Source organism: Monodelphis domestica, chromosome 7 (assembly GCF_027887165.1).
Source record: "Monodelphis domestica isolate mMonDom1 chromosome 7, mMonDom1.pri, whole genome shotgun sequence".
NCBI classification, from domain to species: domain Eukaryota; kingdom Metazoa; phylum Chordata; class Mammalia; order Didelphimorphia; family Didelphidae; genus Monodelphis; species Monodelphis domestica.
Window position 1 is genome coordinate 124,205,791 of NC_077233.1, and position 12,008 is coordinate 124,217,798.

A 12,008-nucleotide genomic window follows, 5' to 3' on the forward strand; every position below is an offset into this window, starting at 1 on the left:
TAATCTTAAGATTCTTGAAATATATTAATCCACCCACTTTTTTACTTCACTGCCCCAATATGCCCTCTACTGTTTAATCCAAAGTTTATCAAATAGTTGTCATTCACAGTTTGACACTGACCAAAAAATTATAAGAATTAGAGTTGGAAGAGATCAAAGATGACATCTAGTTCAACTTTTCACATTGCAAAAACATCTCCTCAATGCTTTGATATTTCCAGTATCAATGATTTGTTTGGTGGGTATCCTCTCTTCACTGATGTACATTGCAACTTTCATATACATAGGAAATAGTTAGAATTATTAAGTCTTAAAAAGATTCATTAAACACCTTGTGACTACCTTTATGATGATGAGCTACCTCAAACCCAACAAGGCTGGTCCAAAGACGACAAATATTCTCACTCCCAGACCACGCTTAAAGCCTTTTCAGTTTGAAAGCCCTTGGCCGAGCTGCCATAATTTTTGAAAAGCAAGGATTATTTCCAAACCAAAGCAAAGGAGTAGGAATTTCATATGAGAAATTTAACACTCTTTAGCACTCTCAACTGTACTTTATTTCCTTCAGTAAAATACAGTGATGGATAACTTATTAGGACCAGAAACAGGGATCTCCCTGGGCTTCTATCCTGGTTCCTTCAATTTACACGTTAAAAGAGAAGTCCAGAGAAGTAAGGAGCATGTACCATTACATAGTTAATGACCATCTCAGCATATGATCTTACATTCATTGACTATAAGTTCTGTGGCATTTCCTCTCTACCATAGCTTCCTCTCACAAAAGTAATCCATTATACTGTTATGCAATTCTAATTGTTAAAAATCAGCTTAATGAAGAAAAATTTCAGTGAGATACATAAGGCTGATAAACTCTCAGAGATGTGTTTTTACCTTATTGCTTTCAGAAATAGTATTTTATTCTTTTTGTCAGTGACTCATTGGGATTCTCAAATACCTGACCATAATTTCTCACTTTGCTTTTTACAAAAAGGGAACTTAAAAATTGTCTATTTAAAGTCCATTATTAGATGAGGAAACTGAGGCCCAGTAGAGCAAAGGGCCTTTTTAAGTTTAAATAGCTCTAGGGTGGCAGGTCTTGGAATAGAACTTCTGATTAAGTATGTTTTAACATAGAAGCTAGGAACCATGACATAATTTCACACTGCTAGAAATATCTGAAGAAAGAGAAATCATTACTTTTTTGCTCTCCCAAAATGTCTTGCCTAGAGCTACCTCACACAGGGATACTCCTGAAGAGAGAAAGAACACAAACACATGTGGGTGCATTTGATATTAATTCTTATTTCTGTGAAGTTCTACTGTTTACAAAACACTTTACTCAGCAATAAACTATGAAATAGGTATTGATATATTCATCTCATCAGTGAGAAAGAAATGTGATACTTCAAGAGAGCAAGGAACTTATATATGGTCACATGCAATTATAGATTATACTTTTATATTATTATAGATTATAATGTTAGCATTAGAACCAATACTCACAATCAGTTCTTCTACCTTCAAGTATTGTGCTCTCTCCACTAAAACATATGGTCTCTTTTGTATCGAAATGCATACTCATTGTGCAGCTATTATAGCATTTATGCAAGAATATGAACCTTCAGATAAAAACCACCATACACTTGTTTTCCCCCAATGGAGTTGTGAATGAGATATTATAAAAATTAGTCAAAAGAATTTTGCTATTCTTATCCACATTATTTCTATTTTATTTTTCTATTTTATACTTTAAAGTAAAAGATATTTAATTTTAAAAGTCCATAGTAATTTTAAGTTGTTGCTGTCAGTGATGCATTATCCATACAACCTTAGAATCTTCAGAATTTATCATAAAGATCCATTCTACATTTTAAAAAGAAAAAAAATTATTGTATAAAGAAAAAAGAGAAACCCAAGATATACAGTGAGATGCTAGGTGTACAGTGCTTTGTAAACTTTGAAGTGATATATAAATATCAGTTTTTATTATTGTTAGATGAGTCTGTATTATAGCACCCATATGCTTAAGAGTTATGGGATAAGAATATGTAGAAATATTCTCATTGATTTGAATATATAGAATACATCCAGACTACCACCTAACCACATGGAGCTTACCTTCTATTGTGGAGGGAAAAAAATGTGTACTCAATAAGCAATAAAAGAGGTACACACAAAGTAAAGCAAAACAAAAGCAATACCTGGACAGGAGGGGTGGGCTTTAACAACTGAATGGATCAGATGACACTTAATCAGAACCAGAGGGAATCTAAGGATTTTGTCTGGGGCATTAACTTTAATTTGAGCAGCTAAAATTAGGTTAGACTCTACATAATAGGATAAAAATTATAGAGGATGGAACTGAAAAGTCGAATCCATTCTCCATTGAGTTGAATATGTCTAGAGTTTCCATGAAGGACTGCTGTCTGACTACATTGTCAAGGAAAATGATTGCTACTACTCCTAGAAATCCACCATGAGTAGCTTACATTAATAGGATAGAAGGCCCATCCTCCATATTCCAAGAGAAATATGTTATTTCTCTTGAGTGTTTAAAAATGAAGATCACATAATGGGAAGGTAGGTCATGTACTAGCCTTTCCCTGAACTGAGTGTTATGCTATAACTTTGATCCCAGCAAAGAAGGAGGAATGCAGTTTCTTTTTCATTAAATGAGTGTAAAGCTACAACCATTTATTTCCTTCAAACTTGAAAGAAATTTGCATATTTTGCAAGTAAAACTGACTGATCCATCAGTAACAGAATCACAGAACATCAGAACTGGAAGGGGCATAAAAGCTAATCTAGTCCAATCATGTATTTTACAGATGAGGAGAATACAACCCAAAAAAATTGAGTAGTTTGCCTAAAGTTTCCTTGTTAGAAGGCAGCTGATTTTCATTTGATCCCGTAACTTGTGCTTTCATCAACAGACTCTTAATTTTGTTAATGTAATTTGGTTTCATCCTCTCATCTGTAAAATACTATTAGATCTCCAGTTGTTTAAGTGTTGTCAGATTCATGTCCCTGGTGTGGGATATGGTTAAATTTCAATGCCTAAAGTACATCATCTTTTCCTTCTTTCCATTGTGTCCTTTCCCACTTCTCATTTCTTTCTCCTTTTTCTCATACCTTTCTACTTCAGCCTTTCTACCCCACCAATTCCTTTATCAAATAAATTTACCACAACTTCTTTGATTTCACCAACTTTACCTCTTCTTTTACTAGTCCTGTCGTTTCCGAGTGCATCTGCTCCTAAGACTGTCCTTGACATTCCTGTCTAGAAACAGGAACTGCCATAGTCAATAAGTTTAAGTGGTTAAGTAGGAAATAATGAGTACCTGAAAGGACCACCTCACAAAAAAACGAGACAAACTTGAGATGCTTTTCAAAACAATACATTTAAGCAAGCCAGTGGAAGCACAACTTTCCTTTTTGCCCTCACTTTTCTTCATCCTCTGAACCTCCAATGCATAAGGAAAATAAATGCATCTGGAAACAAGAAACCCTTTGACCATAGCCATCAATGATTTACCAGAGGATGATATTGTATGTCATCAAAGAATGGTATTCCATTATCATGGCAGCAACCATGCTATAACATCCACATTCCTGGAAGAAGACCCACATTGTCTAGTTCTTAATTCTGTAGTACCTTTGCTATGTGCAGTGATACATAATGGAACACTATGATCATGACTCTGCCAACTGAGATTCTTGGAGCTGTGTTAGAATTTTAGCATCAGAAGAGAATCACTGTTGGGGGTGCTATTAGGAGAGAAAGGAAGTATTTAATGCCTAAGCAATTCCTTTGATCTACTGCAATGTTTGAGAAAAAATACATATCTGTGTTTATTTGAGTTGGGGAAGAGGGACAATGAATAAAGTAGAATTAAAATCAAATCTGACAAATCTTGTTCATGCATTTGTTAAAATTACATTATGACAGCTTAAACAAGGATGTTTAATAAAAGCAGTGGGTAGCTTTTAAAACAGATAAAATGGGATGTCTGAAAGATCACATTTAAAACTAGGCACTGAAAATTAGTCTTTTGCCTTGAGTAATCATCCAGAGCATCAGATAGCCACTCAAAGCAATTACTTTTTCTTTGACATTTCCACGATTGAATTTCTTTAACGATATAGATTGCAGTTAGCTTTACCATCATAAACCACAAAAGCAATTCATTTCTCTAGATCTGAGGACTGTGGGCACTGGTGTTCTATGGACCCAGTTCTTCTACCAGTAGGTGAAGTCAGCCAGTTTAATAATCCACTAAATGTATTTGACTGTCCTAATGTGAGCAATATACGTACACCACCACTATATGCCACATTAAATACTCTTAAACAAGAATGACAAAGACATTGATAATAGTAGTCTCATCCAATTGCTATTTTGTGTGGTAGTTAGAAAGGTAGAGGAATCTCACAGCATTGTTCCTATATACTTTCTAGCACAGAATTCTAAAACAATGTTCCTTTTAACTAGATTTTGGAAAAACTATTAGAGAAAGGCTGACAAGGGGGCATATGGAGTAGCTCCTTCCCTCCTATCCTAGCTTTGGGTGTATTAACATATATACATGTACCACACTCCCTACAATACATATATTTAATGTAAAAGGATGATTAGTTGGATCATTGCATTCTAGAGCTTAAAGGAATTTAGAACTCATATAAGCCTTTTTTATTAGTTTGGTTTTTACAGATAGGAAATAGACCCCCTAAAAGTGGCTTGCCTGTGGTAACAGCTAGTTAGTGAGAAATTATTATTAAAAAGAGAAATGCTGGGATTGCAAAATTTTTTATTTATCAAAGTTCTTTGAAAATTATTGTTTTTAACATTTGTTTCTTTAATACAGGAAGAGGGCAGAATCTGACTCTAGAAAAAGCAGTATACCGAACAGTAAAGAAGTTCCTTCTCATCATCCAACTGACCCAGTAGAGCTGAGGCGCCTCAATTTTCAAACACCAGGTAAGAAAGAACCACTTATCTTTCTTACAGCTCTGTCTCTCTGGAAGCTTTTAGAATTCATGGGGTAGCCTGCCTCTAGACAAAATAAATTGCTGCCCTGAATCATTGCCTTGTGGCCAATTCCCGGATGTGAATATTGATGAGATTTCCACCACTGTAATTCTGACAGAAATTACATTTTTTTCCCAGAGTATAAGGGTATTACTCATTTTTTGTGTTTTGAAGGACAACTGATGCATTGATGGGGCATAATGTTTGTTAAATAGTACTGACATTAACAGTGACACTGATCTATAAGGACATGTATGTCTCATCTTATACAATGAATGGACACATCTTTTACAAAATTTAGGAAAGCACAGATTTCCATCCACCACACATTCTATCCCTTTGTTTTTTTCATGTTCCCTGAATCAAACCTCATTGACCAATGGAAATTACTTGGCTCTTCATTTTGGGGATGCATGATGTGGATGGCAATGAGAAAATATCGTTGCACCTTAAACAAAGAGCATTAAAGTGCTTCAACAGATGAAAACAATATTACCATGAAGGAATAGTTTGGAAGCATAGTTATCTTTATTAAGCTGTGTCTCCCTCTGTTACCCAACATCTGGTTTCCTAAAAGAGAATCATTGAATGCCAGGCACAGAAAGAGAAGGGAAGAATGCCTCAACAAAATGAGTAACCCTGGTTTTATATCTTCTGAAAATAAGTTAGGCAAACATGTGATTTAAGTATTGTCTTTGGTTAAATTTTTATTATGACCTTATACCTTAAATATGTAGGAAATTGCTCATATTCAGAATGTGAAAGCTAGATGAAGGCTGAAATCTAATTCTGGCCCAGATTTATCAAAGCAGAATAGACTCAAATAACCTTGAATTTTAAAAAGACATTTAAAAATGGACAGCTTAGTAGCAGTGGACAGAGAGCTCTAGGCATGGAAATAAGAAATCCTGGGTTCAAATCTGGTCTCAGAAACTTCCTAGCTGTGTGACCCCCAAGCAAGTCACTTAACAATAATTGCCTAACCTTTACTACTCTTCTGATTTGACACTGATACTTAATATTTATTCTAAGATAAAAGGTAAGTTAAAAAAAAAAAGATGAGCTCTTTTGCTTCAAATGTTCCTGTTTCATAGGATGACTTGAAAAATAAAATTACTAAAATTAAATCTTAAAAATGCTTAACAATGTTGTATCAACTAGGGATCAATTAGTCATTCGAATGACTTATCATCAGAAAGAGATGCTACTAATGCTCTTAAGATTTTGAAAAACTAATAAATTATAAACCTTTAAAATATTTCATTCCAGTTAGGTTAGAAATCTAGTTTAGTTTTTAATTTATTTAAAATGGCAACATACACATGAACATATATATATGTATATATATATATACATGCCTCAATGATTTAGTAAAGGGAAGAGGATATTTATGTGCCTAAAATTTCCTTTATCCCCTAGTAAAATTTTTAAAAGGCTTATTAATTCTAAGCATGATGACATTAATGCAGAAATTGAAGGTTTTCACTCATTATCATAAAAATTGTTTAAAATTAAATGATGGGAAGGACAGAATACTTCAAGCATTTCCCTGGTAATGTTAATAGGCATTGATATGCTTCTCAATTGGTTATTTCTAAGAATTAGATACTTTGAAATTTAGTGTAATCATCTCTCCTTCTTGGCGAGAATTGAACTACTCAAGGATCTTGGCTAGTAATCTTTTAGAACTAACATGAAATTACGAAAATTAAATGAAGTCTATTTGAAATTAACTTCTGTCTCCCTTTTTTTGTGGCTTCCTGATATACTAATTTCACTTGTTATCGTATTCTTCTGTTACAAGTCAAAAGCCAGAGAAAGGCTGACCAGAACCCAGGACATAGTGATAAAGGGGAAAGAGCCAGTTAGTAGTAGAGAATGAACGAAAAGTAACATTAATTCAAAGGAACAAAATGGGAAGCTCACAGCAAGTGTTAGTGGCAAAATAACATTAAGCTTAAAGAAAATTCAAAACTTAAACCCAGCAGTACCTTTTCTTAGGATGCACCTGTTCCCCCTAGCAACCCCCTCCCTACCATTCCCTCTTTTTAAATGAGGTTTGGCAAATACAACCAAATCCTAAGGAAGCCATTAACAATTGAGCATTGCCAGTCATTGTGGGAACATTCCTTCTATTTCTCAAAAGAATATTAAAGATTTAATATGTGACAGGAATGTAAGTTGATAATAAATTAGATTATCCCTTACAAAGTAAAAACCACACTGCATTTCTTGACAAAAATGTTATGAATTTGTAATGTGTCATCTCTGGTTTTAACTGAGAGTAAACTGGGGCAAGGAGGAAAGAGAAAAATTGCATTTATTGCTTTGAAATATTCCATCTCTCACTAGAGATATTACTGAGAAAATTATTTACAATTAATAATAAATCCATGATAATTGGTATATAAGGAAATCAGATTCAGTACCTCAAGTCTTTACTAGGTTATATTTGATTAGAATCATTAACTTGTTTATAAATCAGTAAGGCTTTCAAGAATAGAGTTGAGGATAAATAAGGCTTTATAAAAGGATGCCATTGAAGAAAGTGTCTAAGAAGTCTCATGTGACTTCAAATAGTTTAATGGCTAGAGTTGTAATTCATTCACCTTTAAGTTTGCTTAAGTAAATTAACTACTGCCTTAAGTCCAAGCCACCCTTGACAGTACCAGGATCATCACCAAACCACACATGTAGTGGACACTTTAATAAATATTTGTTCAAGTGAATTCAAATATAATAACTAAGTTTTTTTTAAAAAATTGTACAAACTTTTACTTCCACAGTGAGCCAACATTCTAATGAACTGTTATTATTGTGTGTCTATTAAAATAATTATAGAAGTCACTAAAAGATGTGTTTTGAAATAAAAGAAATCTCAAGCATATGATGACCCATATAGACTTATATATATAAAAATGTGAGATTTATATGATACTTAAATTACCTGGAGAATTCTTGCTTATCTTTTAGTCTTAAAAAAGGAGTATAAAACCTAATACTAATTTTGCTGACATCTCAAGTTTACAGAACCTTTCTTCTCAGAATCCAAAGGTCTTTTGAACAACTCATTCAGTTTTACAGTATCTGCAGAACAGAGACTTATGCAAATAATTTGGTGAAATTAGAACTCTCTACCTGCCCTTTCTTCCTTTAGTGATTGAAAGATCATTATCTTAAGGTATTGAAATGTTACATCTATTTTATTCAGAAAATTTCAAGAATAATCCTTTATTTGAAATTTACATTGGCAAAAATCTTACATAAATTTGGAAATCCATGTGATCCCATATTTTTCTCATTAAAAATTAAAAATTATCTCTAGTGTTCACTTGAAATATTTTTTATTCCATAAAAATCTACCATATAAAACTGTCAACATATTGATTCATAAAATTTATTCTGTCTCATACATGAATGTTCCTTTTAAAATGTAAGATTAATGAGATAATTGTGACTATAAAATATATTAATATTTTAGTAAACATTTAAAGTTATGTGAACTTTTAAAATACAACATTTTATTAAAAATTTGTTTAATTAATCTAATGGATTAATTTTGTGACTTATATGTTTGATCTTTTGTTAATATGTCACCTACATTTTCCTCTGTATCTTTTAACCTCTCTCCTTCCAGAAAACTACCCCATATAAGAAAGAATTGGATTAATTATTAGTAAGGTTTATGGTTACAAATTTGAGGTTTAGCCACAACTGTCCTCCAGTTGTCTCAGCTTTAAATCCTATGAATTCTAAAATAAAATACTAGTTGAAGCAGTTTGAATAATACAAATCCATTACCACTTTTAGTAAAATAACTCAAGGGTTTTACTATTAAAGGTGTGTTAATAGTTTCATATTACCTAATCTATGACCCACTGTAGTCTTAATTCAGCACTTCATCATGGCATGCATGTATGTGATTTTGATTTCTTGAAGGTTTTGTGGTCACTGAACCACATGCTTTATCCAGCCCTACAAATTTGGGTAGCCTTCAAGTATGGTCTCATGATAGATTATTGTTGGGCCAGTAGTCTAGTTAAAATAAAATACTAATGGGCCAAAAATAAGCTTCAGTGTTGAAAATTTTTACTCTTTAAGTCTTCACATGTGTTTTTCTTCTTATTGAATTATGACAGATTATTATGCAAAATAATTAAAAATATTTAACATGGAAGGATTTCTTGAGGCAAATGAGCAGTACCCTGAAATGGGTTCTCTGAACATTTCAATTTGTCTAGATAAATTGTTCCTTGTCTGAGAAATTTTGTATTAAGATCTCCCTTTATAGCATTTTCCTGTTGACTTTGTCCTCTCAGGTATTTTGTAGAATTTATTATGAAGATAAAATTGTTCAAACTTTTTTCTTTAAAGAGGATCCACATGGTTGTTTCTTCAATTGCAGGTTTAAAAATTTAGGGATTTGAATCTGGTCTTAGGCACTTCTTAGGCACCTTCCCAACCCTGAGCAAATGACCTTACCTCCATTTCCTAGCCCTTACTACTTTCTGCCTTAGAACCAATACTTAATATTGATTCTAAGACAAAAGATAAGGCTTTAAAAATAATAGAACAAAATAAAAGTTAAGGGACACCTCACTTGACCTAAATCAAAAAGGGAACAATAGCTCTTCAGTGTGACTTTCCAATTTCATGGAGCTATTTTGGATTGTGCTACCTTTTAGAGAAAAATAGCTAACCCCTTCAGATTGAACCAAGTCTTGGGAAAAGCAGTCTGTGGTATTGGAATGAACATTGAACTTGAGAGTTGGGTAACTTGATGTCTAAGCCCAGTATTGATAAAAAAAAGTATCTATGTGATTTTGAGACAGCCTCCATTTACTTGGCAAATTCCTTTTTTTCTGGTTTTTAATTTTCCCCTCTGTAAAATAAGGAGGATGGACTACAGAATTTCAGAGTGCCTTCCAACTCAAAATCTGTGGTTCTAAATTTATCTCGGTTGTTTCCCCTATTCTGTATATGGGAAGGCTGGATGTAAAATCAAAGTGAAATAGCCATAGAGATGGAAAAATATGAGATATTATTTATTTGAGCCCTTTCATTTTTCAGATAAGGCAATTAGTCCATAAGAACAGAAGGAGGGTGAGTGATTTGCCCAGTAATAGTAGATGGCTACTTAGTACCACTGTAAGGACTAGATCTCTTAGTACAGTGTTCTTTCCAATACATTACTCTGTTTCTTAGGCAAAGAAATGGTTTATCATTTTCTAATGGTTTCTATTAATTCTGAAATATTAATTCAGATTTGTAAAATTTGAAGAAAACCTGTGAAGAATGATACCATTGATGCCATATGATCCTGGCATATGATTTTTGTATTTAGAATTTAATTATGGGTATAAAACTAGTACCAGAAAAATAGCTTCCCTGGTGAAGCATCAAGCATTGATCTCTTACTTTGTTTTTCCATCATCTTTCTTTGAAAAGGGAATTGCTTGAACCTTTTTGAACATTATCCTAAGAGTAATGATGTCAAATCATATTTTAGTGCATGCCAGAAGTGAATATATATATATATATTGATAGCATCGTTGATTGATTATTATGGTCTTCTACTACTGTTATACTAATTTGTTTCCCATCTCCAATTGGCTTTACTTTTTACAGCTTTGAGCAGTAATTCAGTCCCCTACGCCTCCCTGATTGGCTCTGTGTCCTCCCTCTCTAGCCAAACTACCACTCAGTCCTTATATGATAATAACTCTCTCCCACGATTCGCTCGAAAAGGTCTAAACATCTTTGTCTCTATTATTTTCTCTGTTCAAGCACTGTTATGGTTGTCCTCATCCGTCCACTTCCATATCTGAATAAGCCTAGAATCTTTTGTGCCTTTTCACTTTCATACTGTCTCCATTGGGGGTGCTTCATCTGGATGAGATCACTTTAATAATTGTATCACTGTCATACCACCAAATCCAATGAAGTTTCTATAATTTAACTGTGTGCCATCTAACAAGGAACCCTCTGGAAAAGGGTTTCAAGACTTTTGGTATGAGTGTCAATGTGGGAGCTTCCACATGCAAGAACCTTCATCTTTGGTTGGGTCTTCCACTAAGTCCTCAATTGGCTGGCCACATATCATCATATTCACTAATACTGAATCCCCATGATTCACTGTGCCATTATAAAGTGATATATGGTTGTAGGAGGGAAACATTTCTACTTATTTTATCAGAATCAAAATGTTAGGTGCAATTGATTGTAGCCTTTTATAAGGGCACAATTGGGTGACATTAAAATGTAGCATAACTTTAAAAATGGTTAAAAATAATCACCCTGTCATGTTGACATATACTAGGTGGACATTTCATTGAATAATACCTCTCAGAGATTCACAGTGACATAAGAGAACTGTCAACATGACTTCCAGTTTGAGCCCCTCACTCATGCCTATTTTTCCTTTTGTCACCTCAAAAGCTTTGCTGGGGTACACTAGTTCGGATTTTTGTAGCCAGCTGTGCTTTTTCCCTATAAGTGATGAGTCAGCAGTCCCATTCCATTCTGTGTATACTAAAAGTAATCAGGAAGAAATAAAATACAAAACATTTGGGGTCTTGGAACGGATGTATGTGGGGGTGGAGGGAATCATCAAATATAATTGTGGATTTTTTTTAAACAAGGAGTCCATGAAACTGGCATATTGTCAGCTGGCAGCCTGTACTAGTTGCCCCACATCTCTCTCTCTCTCTCTCTCTCTCTCTCTCTCTCTCTCTCTCTCTCTCTCTCTCTCTCTCTCTCTCTCTCTCTTTCAGCCTTTCTCTTTCTCTGTGTCTTCTGCCTTCATTTGTTCACTTTCTTACAACTAGTTTTCCTATGAGCAGACAAAGATGTTTACACCTGAAGTAGATTGTAGGTATCCCTGGGGGTTGATGATGGTCATTTGGGCCAATGCCCATAAATCTCTTAGTTTGGCCAGGAGAACTCTCTATCCCCTATCACTGCAATCTGCTACGAGTGA

At 33.9% G+C, this 12,008-nt stretch overlaps 1 protein-coding gene across 11 annotated transcripts in view; it reads left to right on the forward strand.

The window, feature by feature from the left end:
• PTPRD (protein tyrosine phosphatase receptor type D) overlaps window positions 1-12,008 on the forward strand; it is a 590,847-nt gene that overhangs the window by 442,110 nt on the left and 136,729 nt on the right. For all 11 annotated transcript variants that reach the window (XM_056803979.1, XM_056803969.1, XM_056803973.1 and 8 more), the window contains one exon: window positions 4,866-4,978. In XM_056803979.1, the coding sequence (XP_056659957.1) occupies window positions 4,866-4,978 (113 nt within the window). The remainder of the gene's footprint in view (window positions 1-4,865; window positions 4,979-12,008) is intronic.